Below are 20,595 nucleotides of genomic sequence, written 5' to 3' on the forward strand. Positions count from 1 at the left end.
TAAAGTGGGACCATTACCTTGGCAGGCAAATTGGCAAGGTCTATTAAATTTAAACTGTGAATTCTCCATGACACATCAATTTAATTTTCATTATCTATGCCAGAAAATAATGCTTCTACAATTGCACAAGGAGGCGTATACCAGGATGTTTATTGAATCATGTTTCATTCGTTTGTTCAATGGTAAAATGGTGGGAGCAATCTAAATATCCATGAGAAGGGGAATTGCTAAATAAATTCAGATATATTCCCATTGTGGAATTCTATGCATCAGTTTAAAAGAATGAGATGATCCGTACATATGAAGAGGAAGTTATAGAATGCCATTAATATGTGGTATGTTTTATGTATAAAAACACACATAGAAAATGATATGCATTTCTATAGATAAATAAATGAATAGAAAAAATTCTGGAAGTATACACATCCAATGTATAACAATGGTTCCTTTTGGTTGGGCAACTGGGATGGGTGGTATCACTTACTTTTAGGAAAGAAATATGCTCAGAAGCTTGGGCTAGAGATTAACTAATTATTTGGTTAATCTTTATTATCTGCCTATTTTCCATGTGGGGAAACAGAGGCACAATAAGTTTCTAAAGGGAAATATGTTAATTGCCATCAGAGAGACCTGAACTACATGTCCGTTACTCTTCTAATGAAAGGAATTGTTGTACCTCAGAATATTAGACCTGAACTTCCTACCAGTAAATGGGGAATAAAATGGAAAATTCCACATATGGGGCATATGGCTCCTCACCAGGAATTCACTAATGATGTTTTCTATATAAAGAATGTTTCATGTCAAAAAGCTTAGTGTTCCTTTGAAAGGAAGAAACCAGCAGTGGATTTTTTGGAAAGGTAAACTATCAAATGGATACTTTGATGATAATGGATAATTTCTAAAGGATCTATCAACCAGTTTTGGCTGAAACCCAAGCTTGATAAAATAACAGGGTCTCTTGCTCCAGTTTACGCATCAAATCCACATATTTAAATTCTTAGAAAATATGCATCTACTTTCAAAAAAATTTTCATGAAAGAGCTCAGATTTCATGACTTAAAAATTATAGCTTTCAATAGTGCAGAGGAGTGTGAGATGGGAAATGTTTTACTTGATTTCTTTTTTTAACTATATGCACCTTTCCTATAACACAAATAACTGTGCAAAAGAATGATAAAACAAATGGGCTTTTCTCTGTAGAACAACATGGATTTAGAAGCCATTTTCTGGCTGTGTAAGTGCCATTTGTGAATAACTTGTATGTGAAATAAGTATAGTCTGAGTACTTAACTTGTAGGTTGTAAAAAAACAAATCAACAGTAACATTAAGTTCTGTTGTTTTACTGTAAAACGGAAATATTTGCCATTTTTAATTAATGACCTAAATATAACTAATTATAAAATGCCTATTTGAGTGAATCAGACATTATTTGAAGGTCTCACATTTGAGTGTCCTAAGTGGATATGGAGAGAGTTAAAAGAAGCATTTTTTCATAGCGCCCCTGAGCCCCTCTCATCTCTCTCATTTGCAATCTAAAAAAAAAAAAAGTTAATGCTTATTATGACCTCTTTGATAAGTTGAACATAATTCTCTACAATTTTATCCTCATGTGTACCTTTAGTCAAATAGTGGGAAGAGTTCGAATTGGATTATTTCTCTCTCTTTTTAGAATTGCTGCTGTACCAGCAAGCTCTAATTCATTGTAGAGTTCAGTCATGCAAAATTGCATCCTCTAGCATTGATAATGTGGAAAGAAAAACGAAAGAAGACCAGTCTTTCTCAGTTTCATTCCAGATTCCTCTTCCTCTGCCTTTCTTTGAACTATTGACGTTCCTCTAGATTCTTTCACTACTCTTTGCACTTGTAACTCTATAGTCTCCTCTGGAACTTTCAAGGATTGGCTTTAATTCCTAATGAAAGTTGAAAGCTATCAAATTCTACAGCTCTCACAATGGCCACACTTATGGATTTAAGGCCTGCGTGTCCACCATCCGCTAGATGTTTATATTTAGGTGTTTTGCAAATACTTCAACCTCAGTATTTCAACACTTAAAATCTCTCTCCTCACTCCCCAACTTACTTCTCTTCCTTGCAAGAACACAAGCACCAAATTGACATTCTTAATGCTTCTCTTTTCCTTAAGTTGTAGTATGCAATTCTTCATAAAAATCTTATTAATTTTCAATCTTAAGGATTTTTTAAAAATTTGTTCTTCCTTGCCATCCCTTCTGGCATTGCCTTAGTTCAGACTCCTATAACTTCTCCGGATATTGTTAACTAGTCTCCCTACCTCTAGTCATTTCTCCACTTTCTCATATCCCCATCTCAATTCTTTTTCCTCTTTTGCCAAAATAAGTACATCTCACATTAGTCACCTGCATAGGATCCCATTTTGTTCCAGAGGAAAAAAAATCCACATCTTCTTAGTAAAGCAAAATAAACCCCTCAAGTTTTAGCTTCTGCCAATCTGTCAAGTCTTTTGGTCTTCCCCACATGCCATTCAATGTGCCAGTCATGTTGAGATTCTTGTAGTTCTACTCTACTTTCCCATGTCTCTAGGACTTGATGTGGGTTCTCCTCACCTTAGACACCCTTCTGTACATTCTCACTCAGCTAACTCTCACTTTTGTAAAATTTGGCCTACGTGTCTCCCCTTCTGGAAATCTTCTCCTATGATCACCTCCACTTCCCATCTATCCCCATCTCACCCCAGTCTATGTTGGGGAACCCTTCCTAAATGCTCTAGTAGCACACTATGCTTTCTTTTCTTAAAGCATTTATTAAACTGGATTATAAATTTTTATTTATTAGTCTTTATTTACCATGATACTATGGGTTCCTTGAAGAGTAAAGACTGTATGTCTTTATCCCCACATCCACAGTGCCCAGTGCAGAAAATGACACATAACTGGGGAGAACATTGAATGAATAAATTAACAAATAGTAAATAGTCTAGAAGTAATGCATCTCTGACATCAGCCAATACAGAACTGGTTCCCTCCACTAGCTTCCAACAGAAAGCCAATCCACAATAAATACTGGGATTTTTGAACTGGAATGAAGAGTTATAGGACATCAGAAGTGGGTAATATTGCATCGCACTCAAGACAAATTTAAAACAAATCCAGTAGACACGTTTTGTTTTGTGTTTGTTGGTAGTTATTATGTCAAGAGACCCACCAAGGTTTCCTTCTGACTTGTTCCCTCTTATTCCTCTCAGCTAGTTTACCTGTTCCCCATCTCCTTTCTAGATGGCTTCCCTCTGACCATCTATTCCTTTTCCTTGAACTGTCTGAACTCTGCACTTCTACTATGTGGAATAGGTTTCTGATGTCCCCTGAGACTCAGGCTCAGAGAGAGAGGCCGGTTCTCCGCCTGAGACGCATCTCACCAATGGTGGGTCTTAGTCTATCAAAGATTTCTTGCAGCTGCCAAGATAACAGTGTCTCCATGTCATTATGCAAATAAAAACACAGCACTTATCAGTTTTTTACACATTTCAGTTTCACCTTATAACCAAACCAATGGACACAAGCTGATTACCTATGTGAACAGAGCTTTCACCAGCTTGTATAAATATGAAACTCAACTTTTATTTTAAACACGAAGCAAACCCAAAATGTTGCTTCATTTTATTTCATTAACTCCTCTGTATCCACAGGTTGCATTGACTGATTCAAAAGTGGAAACTAAGAAATAGTCTTGCTAGTACCTTGGGGATTTTTAATACAGCCTTCAACGTGAGAAAAGACATGACTGCAGGAAGCAGATTATAAACAAAACCTTTATACTTTGTCTCTTAAATCCACAAATTAACATGATGTGTTAATTCATTGGTTGAATCGTCCAGCTGCCTTTGGCAGAGAAACCCAGCCATAAATGTACACTATGATTTGTGGATTTGTCCAAGAATCTAACATAGAGTGAGCTTTCAAAACAAAATGAACTACTTTCTTCTCTGGAATAAGCTGTTCCTTAGAAAATCAGTTAAGTTTGAGCCGTTTTTAAATTTATTTGATTCTTTCAGGATGTTGCTAAATAAATTGCATTTAAATATCCTGAAAATTTTTCTTTTGAAAGTGTGGAAATCTTAGCCTTTACTGAGGAACTTACACAGGAGATACAATCAACCCAAAACTATTGATTACAGGGAACCTAATATTGAAATGAGTTTTTAAAAGCTGAAGGAGAGGGTTACAGTGTCTATTCAGAGCATCCCCAGATGACAACATGAAATGGTAGGATTGATCTTTCTCATTGCTAGGTTCTCCATCAATATGTTTGTATGTCTATAAGAGCACTTTAATGTTTGACCTTGAATTACAGCTGTTTGTGTATATATTTTATCTTTTATACAGAAGAGTAAACTCCTTGTAAGAATAAGCCACATCTTAATCACATTTTCATTCCATAGAACTGCCTAGAGTACTTACCATAGTAATTTGCAGGATATATATTTGCAATAAATTTGTTCATTCAGTATTTATTAGGCATTGTGCTAGCCACAAAGATACATTGACAAATGAGAAGGGGAAGATCCCGGCCCTTATGGAGCTAACTTTGTATTGAAGCAGGACAAAGAAGTAGACCACACAGTCATAACAACATAAAAATAATGATAATATCAAAGAAAGAAGAATGGTTATGATTTTATGGGTGTCAAGAGCAAAATTAAAAAGGGCATGTGAGTGGGCCGGCCTGATGGTGCAGTGGTTAAGTTCATGCACTCCACTTTGGAAGCCCAGGATTCACGGGTTCAGATCCTGGGCACAGACCTACACACCACTCATCTAGCCATGCTGTGGCGGGATCCCATATTCAAAGTGGAGGAAGATTGGCAAGGGTGTTAGCTCAGGGACCATCTTCCTCAAGCAAAAAAAGGAGGATTGGCAATAGATGTTAGCTCAGGGCCAATCTTTCTCACACCCACACACACAAAATGGTGTATGATAGAGAGGAACAAGGTTGGGATCACTTTAGATAGGGTTAAAGTTATAGTTGGGGAGGGTGGTCGAATAACATATTTACAAGGTCACTGAACTATGAAAATAAAGTGCAAAAATATCATGGTGATATGAGCAAAAGTGTCCTAGATAGAGGGGATGGAAGCACAAATGCTCAGAAGTGGGAAAGAACTGGAAGCATTCTGGGGAAAGAAAGAAGTCTGGAGTGGCTGGAGCTTCATGAATGATGGAGAAAATGGTGCCAGGCAGGCCAGAGCCAGAAAAATATAGGACCATACAGGTTGTCATAAGGAATTGGAGTTTTATTATATGAATAACTTCAAAGGGGTTGTATATTTCATAAAGAGTACATGGGCTTACATATATACTTTATATACTTTTACAAAGATTACAATGAAATAGAGAAGGACAAGATTTAAAACACGGAGACCAGTTTAGAGACTATGACAGGAGTCTGAGAGAGAGAAACATAGCTTGGATCAGGAAAGGCAGCAGTGAAGATGTAGAGAACTATATATATTCAGGGTAGAATCTACAAGATGTGATGATAGAGTACATTTAGGGGTGAGAAAAAATGAAAACCTCAAGGATAATTTTTTGTTATCCAAGAAAATGGATAGATGGACAACATTGGGAGATGAATAGATTGTAGACAGAAAAACCAAGAGTTCTGTTTTGGATGTTGTCAGTTTTTGGTATATAATTAGTCCTCCAAATGGAGGTGTCCAGTTGACAGTTGGATGCACGAGTCTGAAGCTCAGGAGAGAGTTGTAGTCTGGAGATATATATGTGGGAGTGGTCAGCATATAGATGACATTCAAAACTGAGACTAAACGGGGATCTCACCTAGAAAGTGAGTGTTGGAAAAGAAGAAAGGAAAGGAGAAGAAGGGAGAGAAAGGGAAAAGAGAGAGCCTGGGTCTCTGAGACACTAGTCATTTTGAGGTCCAATTGGGGAAAAGGAGCCAGTAAATGAGGCTGGGAGGAACAGCCAGAGAGAAAGGAGGAAAAGAACCACAGCACGTGATGTCAGAGGGGCAAAGGGAAAGTAAGCTTATTTGTTGAATTTGATAATTCAGGTAAATACTAGATTATGATTGTTTCTACATATTCCAAGCAAATAGGCATAAAGTTCAAAAATCCCTGGATAGTCTCTCAGGTCTTGATTACATGCAGAGTGACAGCCACAATGGAGAAATTTTCCTCTACTAAATAAAAATTTACTTTCAATCCAGAGAGTTGTCTGACATTCACTTTCTAAAAGGCATTCACTTTCAAAAATAAAATCATCAAAGTAATAAAAAAATATTTATACCCAATTATGTATTCCACCTCCAAAGGAAATAAATGTATTTTTGTTGCTCACCGTGAGATTTTTTTATCAACAGATAAAAGTATGTGAGGTGATGGTGTGATTTTTGAGAGGGGGTTTATTTTATCCTAACAATAAAACCTCGTTGTGTTATTTTTGCCAGGAGTTTGGATGACACCTCGACACATTATCATCAATTCTACAACAGTGGAATTATACTGGAGTCCGCCAGAAAATCCCAATGGCCTCATTTCTCAGTATCAATTGAGTCGTAATGGAACCTTGGTTTTCCTGGGTGGCAGTGAGGAACAGAATTTCACTGATAAAAACCTGGAGCCCAACAGCAGGTAAATGAAAAGAAAACTTTATCAACCACACAGTTAGATGTTTAGATTTTTCAGAGTTTAAAAAGAGCACGTCTCCAATGGAAACAATATTAATTAATTAATCTCATCACTTATTAGCTGTTCCATGTCTGATGAGATCTTTTAATCCATTTCAGACGTCGAAGAGCCCAATGCTAACTTGTTACATCAGTCTTCAGAGTATGTGAAATTCCTTAAAAATATAAATAAATAATTAGTCTTCTGTCTGACATGAAAGCACAAGAATTTTTACATATATAAAATATACAAAGTATTAAGCTTTAAAAATTATCATATTATCTTCAAAAACGTGAATTCCTAAAATAGCAATAAAAGAGATTTAGAGAGTTTTGTTTTACATCAACTACCTTTTCTTTTGATGTAATGTTTTCTCTACTTGCTCCAGTAGATATAGACATGAGTGGTTTTAGGGAAAAAGTTCCACCTATTTGCACTTCATTCCCATTCATTTCTCAGCAGAGACGCAATATATCTTAGATCAACAGATGTTTTATTGCTGACAGTAGAGATCAATTTAGTTTTATTGTAGAGAGCAGCAGATCAATTTAGAAACAGCTTCCTCTAAACATATTTTCCTGAACTCCAACCCATTTAAAAATGGGGAAGATTAATTTGAATCCTCCACAATCCACTAGCACACTCCAAGACTTTCCTGAAACCTCTAAGAAAAGCAATGAATTGCTAGAGGGTTAAAAAAAAATGGGGGGAGGGCAGAAATAGTGACAGGAGAGAATGCTGCCCATGCTAGAAAAACTACCAAGTCGATGGTAAAGTTTCTGGACAGGGAGCAAAAAATTTTCAATCTGTCACAAATTTGGGACTAAGCAATGGATAGAAAAGCCAGCAATCATTGTTCAGTTCTCTTGGCCTTGTCTTATGACAATTCTTTCTCTTTAAATATAGATACAGTTACAGGTTGGAAGCCACTACTGGAGGAGGCAGCAGTCCTAGTGATGAGCACATTGTACAAACACCTCTGTTGACGCCGGAAGAAATCCAGCCTCCATATAATATCACAGTAATCGGGCCTTATTCCATTTTTGTAGCTTGGACCCCACCAGGTAAAGAAATAAAATGTGTGTGTGTGTGTGTGTGTGTGTGTGTGTGTAAAACATTTTAGAGGAAATTAATTGGAGATAAGGATGGAAATGTGAATTTGGTAAGTTGGAAGAGTATAAGCTGTCTCCTTGATAAATATAGACAGAATAATCCCAACCACACTGCAGAGTGTATACATGCATAAGTATCTACATACATCCGTATAGATACAGATAGCTGTAGATATAGTGATAAAAATATATAGATACATTCTTTTCTATCAAAACAATACTTTCTTTCAAGTACCAGAGTCTAAAATATGACTTCTTATTCGTATATATCCAAGGTAAGTCGTATCGGTCTGAATTACCTTGAACACTCATTTCTATAAGACTCCCTAGATTGGATCATTGGCATTATATGATTCCCTTTAAATTACAGCAGTGAACGGGGACTTCAGAAAGACAATAGCCCAATTTGCCCTTGGGTTGTGACCAGTTATGGTAGCTGAATTTTGCCTCTCTAAGCTGCATAGCCTCCATTGAGCCATTTAGCCACTAGTGGGTTGCTTTTGTGGTTTAACGCATTATTATATTTCGATGTAAGCATCATCTTCAGGGAAAATTCTGATTGCATTAACACTGTGGAGTAAGGACGAGAGTGAACCCTGCTTGCTCTGTCTTGTAACATAAGGGACATATGGAGGTTTCGTTTTAGTAAAATTTAAAACCCGTTAAGGTGGTAAATGCACTTCAAAGATATGTGATTTCATTTTTAATGCCTAGTTTTAAGATGAAATTGAAACAAATCCTTATTGTTTCCATCAGGATAAGTTTAGCCACAGTTCAATATGGAAGTGAAAATAATTCATCAATAGCCATTTTGGCCATCAGCAGATCCATTCCATAAAATAATTAGCAAAGGCATATTTTTCATTGAATTGAAAAGTTATCTCAGTCAAAACAGGTCATGTAGTCATAAAGATGACATAAAGGCCTAATATATAAAGCTTAAATTCTCATAAACCAACATCCTTCTGATGCTGTAATCTAAGATTGAAGACAAAAGGGTCTTTTTTTGGTCAAACTCATGGAAGAAAATCTCTCCAGAGCTTGAGAAGTGAAGAAAAATTTAAGTTGCTCTAAGATATTAAACATAAAGCAATCCATCCATCTTTGTTTTAAAATAAATATCCAACATTTTAAATTAAATAAAAGATAAATAAATATTCAGTAGTGCCAGCACGTGTCATAAAACACTGTAATCTTTATCTGAGTTTTAGAAGCACAGATATTCTTAATCTCTGTTCTTAATTTCAATGGAGGAAAACACAAATCTTCTGCTGTGTAAAATATACAAATTTACGGATCCTTTTACAGAATTGGTTTCTACTTTCATGGAAGAGCATTGCTATCTTGCAACCTGTTAGCGTATTTCTCCTTGGCATTCTTATAGTGGTGTGGCGTTTTTGCACCACAAGGTAAAATAAGGCAGAATAGAACCGTTCTAAGACCAGATTCCTCCTGTTGACGGGAGAGTTCTCGAATTCAGACCAGGGTCTTCTACAATCCAAATTCTCAAAGAGAAATGAGGGAAAGTCCAGGATGGTAAGCCAAGTTGATGGTTTCCTAGCCATGTGACCAGGAAGTTTCATAATTACCTGTCGTTTTAACATTACACACATAAGTTGCCGTTGCTAATCTGAAGACTTCACACCCAGTGAGGAATTGAAAACATCCTTCTTTTAAGACAATGAAAGTAAAATGAATGAGAAAATCAGGATTCATATCCCAGTGGTGCCACCTATTAGCTGACCTTAAACGGGTCAGTTTTTCTGAGTCTCATTTATCTCCATCTATAAAATGGACATGATGACAGTACGTACATGTAGGTTGTAAAGATTAAAGGAGGTAATTTATACGATTGGCATACATTTTCCAGTCTGTATAATATTCTATAGATAGTGATGATTCTTTTCAGACAATTATCTTTGCCTTTAATAATTCCTTCTTAGAATGTATTTTGCTCAAACATTCACTAGGTTCCAAGGCCCCGTGTTCAAAATGATGAAACAACATACTGCAGGATTAGATTAGTAAATTTTTAAGCCTTCTTTTAAATTTCCAAGCATTTTGACATTTTCTTCTTTGAGTTCCACTTCATATTTTTATGTTTAATGTATAACGTTTCTATTTAGAAAAGAATCACTGTGAAATAAAACACGTCTGCTTTTTTAATGTAACCTTAATTCTTGCCTACCTCAGGCTTTGTAGAAATTGTTCATTCTAGTCTAGTCTAGGGGATATTGTAGAAATGTTTTCCACACTAACTCTGACCATGTAACCAATGGTTAATAAATCTATAATATCCAGACCTGTCAATCTTTTAGTTTCAGATGCACAAAATCCATTACAGAAACCCTGTAATATATGGAAAGATTAAAATCTTAAATTAAACTTTTTTCCTGGTGCCTAGAAGGATTTTGAACTCCATAAACAGGCAGATGATTTTGACTTGTGTATAATCTACAGTTGATTTTATTGCAAAGTACCTCATGCGGTGTTTTGATTTGGATAATAAAAACATTTTTCTGTTCCTGAATAGTCAGAAATATATATTTTAAACAGAAAGAAAACAAACTTGTTATAACTGAAGGTTGTTTATTTGCTCATAATCAAGATCTTTCTAGACATTCATCATACTCCCCGCCGTTACGAAGTGATTACATCACTGGCAGAGCTAAAAAACGGACAAATACCTATATTTCCATACCTGTAGTTACCAAACCTGAATGAACGTTAGAACCACCTGGAAAACTTGTGCAAAGATAGATTCTCAGCCCCGAGTTTCCTGAATAAGAATCTTCTGGGATGGAGTCAAAGAATTGAAATCTTTTTTCAAGTTCCCCAGATGACTTCAATGTGCTCCAACTTTAACAACCAAGGATCACACACACCAAGCAAAAGTGATCACTTATGATAATTCTCTGAAAACATGAATCAAACTAGTTTCTCTTGAATGTCCAAAGCCAAAAGAGTGGTTAAATTAACTGCTTTTTTTCACATATAGTATTTTGGTTTGTGGTCAGTATGAACAGTGACATTACACAGATAAGTTGCTGGGAGAAAAAAGTCTATGTGGTTGCTTGGCAACAGAAAATCACCGGGCAATTAGTCGGATTTTCAGTTTATAAATTCTTGTTTCAATGCTATCTATGAATTAAGTTTTATCACATGTTCACAAATCCTACCGGTAAAGGGAACGAGGTCCACGGAATATGGGAGAATATTCAAGGGAAGAGTAATTTGTGACACTGAGGACAAATATTATACACATGCATTAATATTACTTGTTTATATTTGCCCTCTGTAAAATTTCCAGTATGTGCCAAACACTTTAATAAGCACTTTCCCTGCCTTACCTTGTTAATTCTCATGCAAAACCTGGGAGACAAGTAATAGCATTGTCACCCTATTAAGAAGTTTGAGTCGTGAAGAAGTAATATAATATAGTCAAGGTCACACAGCAGAGCAGGATTCTCTACTACTGTCCTATAAGAGCAGTTCCTTCCTCTTTGGCTTCACTCTTAAATCCAAATCAAACTTCTCATTTACTGAGCATAGTCTTTCAGATTTATGATGGAGCGACTCTGCTTTTTGAAATAACCTAGAGGGCCAAGAAACAGAGCTAGATGTTGACAAAAACAAAGTAATTGTGGGGGAAAAATGTTTTTTGCTGGGCATGGCGAGACCAGAAGAATTAATTGTGGAAGATGACAAATTCCTGAAGGGAAAATATCCACCTGGTGATAGTTCTCTCCTGCGGCATGAAGGAACTAGTAACCACAAGCATTTTACCTCCTCATTCGAAAGTCCGGAAGGAATAGATATGACTCAGCAAAACTAGATTCCAGGTGCAGGCAGATTTTAATTAGGAGGGCGAGGGAGAGAGTCTCTCAGCGAATATCTACAGAGATCACTCAAGAGCATTTTGAAGCCTTGGTAGACGTTCTCCGTCCCAGTAAATCCTGGGTCACTTTTTCTCATTGTTACTTGACAAAAGTCGGTAGTAAGATTACCAAAACACTCCAAGCTCTAGAAAATCAAGCTTTCTACTCTTTTGCATATCATTTGTACCTCCAAGTCAGACAACATGCCAAGAACATATCCTTATAAAATATTTGGTGATTTAATTAATGAAACAGAATGGTGACTAAGCTTCTGAAATTTCTCATTTAGGCAAATAGAAATACATTTTGGATTTTCTGCTGTTTAAAATTATTGAGACACGTGATTTCCTATAGAATCCCACTCTTCTCTACACACTTACTCAACCCTACACACACACAAACACACACACACACAAATACATATTTCTTCTTGAAAGACAAACAGGAGACACATGTATATTTCCAAAAGACAATCCGTTGTCTTACGGGTGCATAATTCTTTTCACTTATTTCAGAAAATGAAATACTGGTTTCTATGTGGAATGGGCCCCCCACTTAGTTTCCCTGTGGCCTTGGGAAAGTTGCACAATGTCTCTGAACCTTAGGTTTTTCATCTGTGAGAGGAGGTATTAAATGCCTACCTTGCGTTGCTGTTATGTGAAGTCAGTGAAATAGCGTGTGAAACATTTAGTGGGCACTGAATAGACGCTGGCCATTATTATTATTTGAATCTACAGACAACGTAAACCAGGTTAGTTTATTCCTAAACATTTCTTCCTACCTTGAACCAGCTCTGTACCGTGTGTCAAGACTTACACATTCATATTAAAGAGAGCAAAGGATATATGTTACCCTAATGAGTGGGAAATTATAGAAAATGAAGAGGTAAATACTTCATGGAACATGGTTTGCTCAGAATAAGAATGAAGATAGATACCCCTACTGTTTGAGAATCCAAACACTCAAAATTATTTAAACTCTGAAGGTAATAATGAGCCTTTCTAATTTACCAAGGTAATGACTAACTATTCTAGCTCTTAATCATGTTCTAATTAATAATGTCGTTGCATTCAACACACACTTTTCCTCACTAAAGATGGTGAGTTATTTAGGTTTGATGCATAATATCGAAATACTGGTGCTTTTCCTTTCACATTTATCTACTAGGCCATTAAAGAAAAGAATTGGCAACAATTCTTCCACTGAGAAATCATTTCACTTAATATTGTTTAGGAATATAAATGCTTTTTATTAATCAAGTTTTGATTAAAGGGTAGCTAAGCACAATATGGCCTATCCATAGACGATAGGCGTCTTAGCTAGCTCATCCACTGGAATGTATTAGATCAGACACTATCCATTTAAAGTCAATATTGTCGTTAAGCTTTCTCAGGAATTCACGTTGCATTAATTGAGATGATTCAACATTGACAATTGTTTCAGTTTTCTTATAAGTGCAGCAACCAAGTACCAAGCAGCGTTGACTTTCAGAAGAAAATATAAAACTCATTTCAATGATTTGTGTTTTATTTTGCATATTAATACATTTATATGTTTGCAGCTTTATTGAGGTATAACTGACAAAATAGTAATACATTTAAAGTGTACAACGTGATGATTTGATATGCATAGTCATTGTGAAAGGATTCCCACCATCACGTTAACACAGCCATCTCACATATTTACCCTCTTTTTATGGTGAGAACACTTAGGTTCTACTCTCTTAGCAAATTTCAATTATACACTACACTCTTATCAACTATAGTCATCATATTACTCATTAACTCCTCACACTGTATTCATCTTATAACTGAAAGTTTGTACCATTTTACCAGCCTCTCCCTATTTCCCCTACCCCAGCCCCTGGCAACCACCTTTCTACTCTCTGTATCTATGAATTAGACATTTCGTTAAGATTCCACATATAAGTGATACCATGCAGTATTTGTCTGTCTTTGTCTCACTACATATTTCACTTAGCAAAAGCCCTCTAGGTTCACTCATGTTGTCACAAATAGCAAGATTTCCTTCTTTTTTTCTTTTATTGAGGTGACATTGGTTTATAACATTATATGAATTTCAGGTGTACATGATTATATTTCAATTTCTGTGTAGATTGCATCATGTTCACCACCCACAGACTAATTACCATCCATCACCACACATGTGTGCTCAGTCACCCTTTTTACCCTCCTCCCTCCCCCCTTTCCCCCCTTCCCCTCTGGTAACCATCAATCTAATCTCTGTATCCTTGTGTTTGTTTATTATTGCTGTTGTTGTTGTTGCTGTTATCTTCTATTTATGAGTGAGATTGTATAGTATTTGACTTTCTATGTCTGACCTATTTCACTTAACATAATACCCTCAAGGTCCAACCATGTGGTCACAAATGGCAAGATTTCTTCCTTTTCTATAGCTGAGTAGTATTCCATTGTGTATATATACCACATCTTCTTTATCCATTCGTCCTTTGATGGGCACTTAGGTTGTTTCCAAGTCTTGGCTATTATGAATAATGCTGCAGTGAACCTAGGAGTAAAGATATTTCTTCAAGATGGTGATTTCATTTCCTTTGGATATATATCCGGAAGTGGGATAGCTGGATCATATGGTAGTTCTATTTTTAATTTCTTGAGGAGCCTCCATACTGTTTTCCACAGTGGCTGTACCGGTTGACATTCCCACCAACAGTGCACCAAGTTCCTATTTCTCCACATCCTCACCATCGTTTGTTACCTCTTGTCTTTTTGATAATAACCATTCTAACAGGTGTGAAGTCATATCTCATTGTGGGGTTTTTTTTTGAGGAAGATTAGCCCTGAGCTAACATCTGCTGCCAATCCTCCTCTTTTTGCTGAGGAAGACTGGCCTTGAGCTAACATCTGTGCCCATCTTCCTCTACTTTCTATGTGGGATGCCTATGACAGCATGGCTTGACAAGCAGTGCTGGGTCCGCACCGGCATCTGAACCGGTGAACCCCAGAGCCACCAAAGCAGAATGTGCCAACTTAACTGCTGCGCCACTGAGCCGGCCCCTCATTGTGGTTTTGATTTGCATTTCCCTGATGATTAGTGATGTGGCGTGTCTTTTCATATACCTGTTGGCCATTTGTCTGTCTTCTTTGGAAAAATGTGTATTCAGGTCCTTTGTCTGTGTCTCAATTGGGTTATTTGCATTTTTTTGGTATAGAGTTGTATGATTTCCCTGTATATTTTGTATATCAACCCCTTATCAGATATGTGATTTGCAAATATTTTCTTCCATTCCACAGGTTGCCTCTTTGTTTTGTCGATGGTTTCCTTTGCTGTGCAGAAACATTTTAGCTTGATGTAGTTCCATTTGTCGAGTTTTGCTTTGTTGCCTTTGCTTTTGGTGTTTAATAGGTTTATCTTACTTTGTTGAGTTCTAATATGTGGTAGGCATTTTTCTAAGAGATTGACATGTATCTCATTTAATGCTCATAACAACTGAATGTAGTATGTCCTATTGTTTTCTCCCTTTTACTAATGAGAAAAGTCAATTTAGATGTTATAAGCTATTTTCTCTAGGTTATCCATCCCATAGTTGTCAGAGCTGAACCACAATGGATCTGACTCCAAATTCCATGGTCAAAACCACTGTGCTGTATTTTCTCACTGTTCTATGTAAACAGTGCAGAAAGCAAATGCTTGCTTTTCTGAGTTCTGCTATGATCCCATTCAAAAGCTAAAAAATAATTTTGCTACAGACATAGCAAATATGAATGAGGACAAAGCAATTGAAGGGCAGTCCATGCAGTAACCCAGTAGAGTCATTTTATTTGTAGCTTAAAACTTCACAGGATGTAATTCATTTGCCTGTGGATAGATTAATTCATCTATTTATTTTCATTAAATATTATTTCATTAGCATGAAAGTAGTTACTGAGCCCAACTCAGGGGCAAGGCGTGATACTAGATACCTTAGGAATTATGAGGAAGAATGAGACATTGTCCCTTCTGTCAAGAACGCTACTATCTAGTAGGGTAGAAAGAGCATAAAATGATAACTATTATACAAACTATGTAAAATTTCCATACAATTGGTATAGATGTGTATTCAAGAGGGTCCTTTTTTACTTCCACACCCCCAAAAGGACACAACCAAGACACCCCTACCTCTACAAAGGAGAATTCCAGCTGATTTGTTAAAAGCATTATGTTAAGCGCAACCAGTGTTTTGAAGCAAACGCAGCCATCAAACCGAATTAATAGTTTTCCTCTTAGAATTGTTCCTGCTCCAGCTCCTAAAAAAAGATTTAAAAAAAGAGTTATTTGATTGACTCGTCCCATTGTAAAGTATGCACCTGCTGTGAAATGAAGCCACCGAGAAAAAAAAAAAGTTGAATAATTTAACTTTTTTATTTGTAAAGATAATCAGGGTTTTTCTGATTACATCTTAACTTCATAAATGTTAAATAACCTATCAGCATCTAGTTGTTGTAAATTATGAAAAGGAGCATCACAAGGAATATTAACCAACGAAATCCTTGTTCTTTAGCGAACAAGAAAATGTGTTATGGCAGCCTGTCATTGTGCGACTGGTAATTCTGACACCAAATAACAAAACTGCCATTTGCACTTAGGGTAAATTGGTTCACTTCAGCTTCCACTGCTCCTCTCGCTCTGACATAAATTTATGAACTCGAGAACTAACCAAGTCGTGTGGCTTCCCAGCTGACTTTAACAAATATGCCCATTTCATTTCATTTAGCCATCGGACTACCAGGGGGCTAGGTCATTTCAGACTCATTGCAGATGGTGGAAGGGTTTGCAGGAACACAGGAGGCCTTCATGTCACAGTCCTGTAAATTATGACAGTGGAGGGGGCCCTCTTTCCTAAATGCATGTCACTGTTTGACATGTTCCCAGCTCCGAGGAGCATTTTCTGTTTCCACACCTCCTATATCTATGTAAAGGACATTTATTTCCCATTAACTAAGATGTGGAAAATACATTTTCCAGGTTCGTGCTTTGACTAGCCAAATTTAAACCTAGATCAAGATTATGTCTATATTTGAAATGCGGTAGAAGGGCAACTTTGTCCCCCGACCCCTTAGGAGTCCTGTCCTTTTAAGCAGAGAAGTTACTGGAAGCAGACCAGTAGGTATAGACTGAAGATATATAGTAAAGCACAACCTCAGACGAATTGAAGGGAGGACCACTCTAAATTACTGCTGACAATGAAAACTAGAATATCTTCATTGGAGCACACCTTCATCATATCCAAGTACACACAAAATATAAAACTAAATCAAATAGGGGCTGGCCCCGTGGCCGAGTGGTTGAGTTCACGGGCTTCACTGCAGGCGGCCCAGTGTTTCCTTGGTTCAAATCCTGGGCACGGAGATGGCACTGCTCATCAAACTACGCTGAGGCAGCGTCCCACATGCCACAACTAGAAGGACCCACAATGAAGAATATACAACTACGTACCGGGGGGGCTTTGGGGAGAAAAAGGAAAGAAATAAAATTTAAAAAAAAACTAAATCAAATATTGTCACAAAGATAATTGTTGAATGAATATAACATTTATTTGTAATTGGAATAGCAACTTTATATAAAAGATGGGTTCAGAAGGGTTGAGGGCACATGATAGCAGTGCCTGTCATAGTTGTGGGTTGCTTTTCCATTTTGTTCCATTTTGTTTTGTAGAGATGTCTGTCATTTATCCAGCACTTTCTGTGTAACTAGAAGGCACCAAAATGCTTTAAACGCATTTCCTAATTTAATCCTTACAGTTCTTTATGAGGCCACTGTTAGTATCATCATTTTACAGACGAAGAGACTGGCGTTCATAGAGGTTGGGTAATTTACCAGGGACAAACGAGGGCAGAGGAGGGATTTCACCTGTCGGACTCTGATCCATGGCTTTGTCTAGTTCCACAAGAGTCACAGCATATTTTTCAAATGAGTGTTTGTCAAACTTTTCTACAAGATCGAACCTAGGAAAAGAGAAGACAGAAGGGACGTGTCATCCCAGGAAGTCTGGAAACAACCTGAAACAATCATCATACGTTGACAATTTCTTTAAGGTCTTGCTTTTTATCTTAGCGATTCATGAAAATTTGGCATTGTATTCCAACGTGTTTGTCTTCCGCCAAAAAATAATGTAATATATCATTTATCATCAGGGGCATGTTTTCTACTGATCTCTTTGGCTAAAGAGTAATATGCTCTTATATTTTAGGATATTAGATTATTCTGAAAAAAAGCTGACCCCCAAAACAGGCTTAATGTCAGGCAATTCTTTCTCTCTTCGTTTTATCATGAATATGTGGATACAAACAGCAACCTTTGCCCACTGCCAGGGTAACAAAAAGGAAAAATGCCCAAAATGTGAGGTGGAATACTGTGACATTGCAAGATACTCTGGATGGAAATTTCCATACGCACATCTTCCTGCTGAAAGGTCAAAGTGCAAATTGAGAGGGTCCCTGCTTCACTCTTCAATCTCTTTCACTACCTCGAGCAACACTCTCCAAAGAACATTTTTAGTAGGAAAAAAAAATAGCCTGATTATATTGTTCTTTATTTTACCTCTAATACAGTACTTAGGTTTTCCTCATCCATTAAGGAACTGAGAGTCTCAAATGGTCCCTGTAATCAATTCTCTTCATCCAACTCTCAAACTTCCTTTTAATTACAGCAGTCTCATCAGGAGCAGTAAAAGCAGTCCCAGTTTTGTCTCACAGTTGAGAATTAGGCCTCGAAGAATATCTTCTAAATAAGCCCATTATGTGTACTCACTAAACCGTTAAAGAGAAAGGTGAATTTATGTAAATTTTCTAGGCAGTAATCTTTGTCACGATTTCTTTTTTCCTTCATGGAAAAGAATAACATAGAACAGTGTATTACCCAAGACTGAGCAGAAACGTCATGGGCCCAGCCAACTTTTCATCCTGTGTCTGTGGAAGATTACCCACAATGAATTCATTTATGTTTTTTTATTTTATTGAAGTCTTATTGGCTTATAACGTTATGTAAAGTTCAGGTGTATATTATCATGTTTCAGTTTCTGTATAGACTGCATTGTGTGTACTGCCAATAGTCTAGTTTTTTTCCTTCACCATACACATGTGCCGCCTTATCCCTTTTGCCCTCCTGCCACTTCCTTCCCCCTGATAACCACTAATATGTTTTCTTTGTCCATGTGTTTGTTTATCTTCCACATGTGAGTGAAATCATACACTGTTTGTCTTTCTCCGTCTGACTTATTTGGCTTAACATCATACCTTCAAGTTCCATCCATCTTGTTCCAAATGGCACAATTTTGTCTTTTTTATGGCTGAGTAGTATTCCGCTGTATATCTATACCATGTCTTCTTTATCCACTCATCCATTGATGCACAATGAATTCATTTTAAAGCGATAGAGGCTAACGTTGTGTTTTGACTGCATCAAGAATAATATTTGTACTTGTTCAACACACTGGTTATGTCCACATAAACTTTTTCTACTGTTGTACAGTTAGTTTACTCTGAGGTGACTACAGATTTAAAACAACTGGCTAGTGAAAGTTCTAATCACTCAGTACACATATAATTTTCTAATCTTGGGCTTTTTAGAAAGAAAAATCTATACTGAATTTTTGTGAACAAGGAAAAGTATGATTCTTCTGGTTTCGCTTGCTCATGCAGAGAAGTCATGCATTTTCCAAATTTTACAAGTCAAACTGGTATTCCAGAAAGAGGTACCATGTTTGTCCTTGTCTCTGAAAATACTTTGACACCAGTCTGCAAACATCCTGGGTATTTATATCTCAGTTTGCGAAAACTGCTCTTCACAGCTTTAAATGTTCACCTATAATCTTCTTCAATCAGTGGTGATTCTAACTCCTCCGTCACTTTTTTGCCCTGCTTCTAACATTCTCCAAGACATGTTCTGCCTGTCTCAAAATTATCCTTTCTTTCTTTCTTTCTTTCTTTTTTTTTTTGGTGAGGAAGATTGGCCCTAAGCTAATATCTGTTACCAGTCTTCCTCTTTCTGCTTGAGGAAGATTGTCTCTGGGCTAACATCTGTGCCAGTCTTCCTCTATTTTGTATGTGGGACACTGCCACAGTGTTACTTGATGAGAAATTTGTAGGTCCACACCTGAGATCTGAACCTTCAAACCCCAGGCCGCTGAAGCAGAGTGTGTAAACTTAACCACTAAGCCACTGGGGCGGCCCCATCCTTTCATTTTTTTCCCCCAGTTGTCCTAATTCAAATCTCCAATATCAGGAGAGAACATAAATACAGAAGGATAAGCTTTGGTATCAGATGGGCCTGAGTTCAAGTCTGTGTACTCCAATTTATCAATGTGAAATCTGGAACAAGTTACTCGACTCCTCTGAGCCTTAGTTTTTGCATCTTAAAAAAAAATGGTAATCATATTTACCTTACAGTATTGTCCTGAGGCTTCATTCATCCATTCAATCAATGAACATTTTTTGAGCTGTGATTTTGTGCTGAAATCTAGGCATTGGAACTACACTGGGGAGGAGACAAAGTCCCTGACTTTATGGAGTTGACATCCTAGTGGTATTAAATGAGATATATGCTGCCTGGCATAAAACAGAACTTCGGTGAAATGGCTCCACTTGCTTGTGTTTTTGCGGCAGCTACGCAATGACTTTCACACGGGTATCCCACCTCCTGGCTCTCGTGTTTTCGATCCCACATCTGCCTGCCAGCAGTCTTATCTTCCTAAAATGTAGGTTAGATCATGTTAGCTCCTGCCAAATCTCCATGTTGCTGATTATATATAAAGCCCAAATTTCTTGAAGAAATAGTTGATGAAATTTAGTGGTCAGTTGAGTTTGACGACGAAGAAAGCAGGATCTTCTCTAAGAGTCTTACCCTAAGCCCTCCAAAGTAGGGAAATGGAGAAAGGAAACCCAAGGAGAACAGGCTTGGGAGTGGAAAATATGGTGATTCTGTTTG

At 37.0% G+C, this 20,595-nt stretch overlaps 1 protein-coding gene across 1 annotated transcript in view; it reads left to right on the top strand.

The window, feature by feature from the left end:
- Nucleotides 1-20,595, top strand: part of USH2A (usherin) — a 733,563-nt gene that overhangs the window by 605,158 nt on the left and 107,810 nt on the right. The window contains exons 56-57 of the mRNA XM_046679838.1: nucleotides 6,443-6,626; nucleotides 7,569-7,726. Of these exons, the coding sequence (XP_046535794.1) occupies nucleotides 6,443-6,626; nucleotides 7,569-7,726 (342 nt within the window). The remainder of the gene's footprint in view (nucleotides 1-6,442; nucleotides 6,627-7,568; nucleotides 7,727-20,595) is intronic.

This window comes from Equus quagga, chromosome 12, assembly GCF_021613505.1.
Source record: "Equus quagga isolate Etosha38 chromosome 12, UCLA_HA_Equagga_1.0, whole genome shotgun sequence".
In the NCBI taxonomy this organism is placed as follows: domain Eukaryota; kingdom Metazoa; phylum Chordata; class Mammalia; order Perissodactyla; family Equidae; genus Equus; species Equus quagga.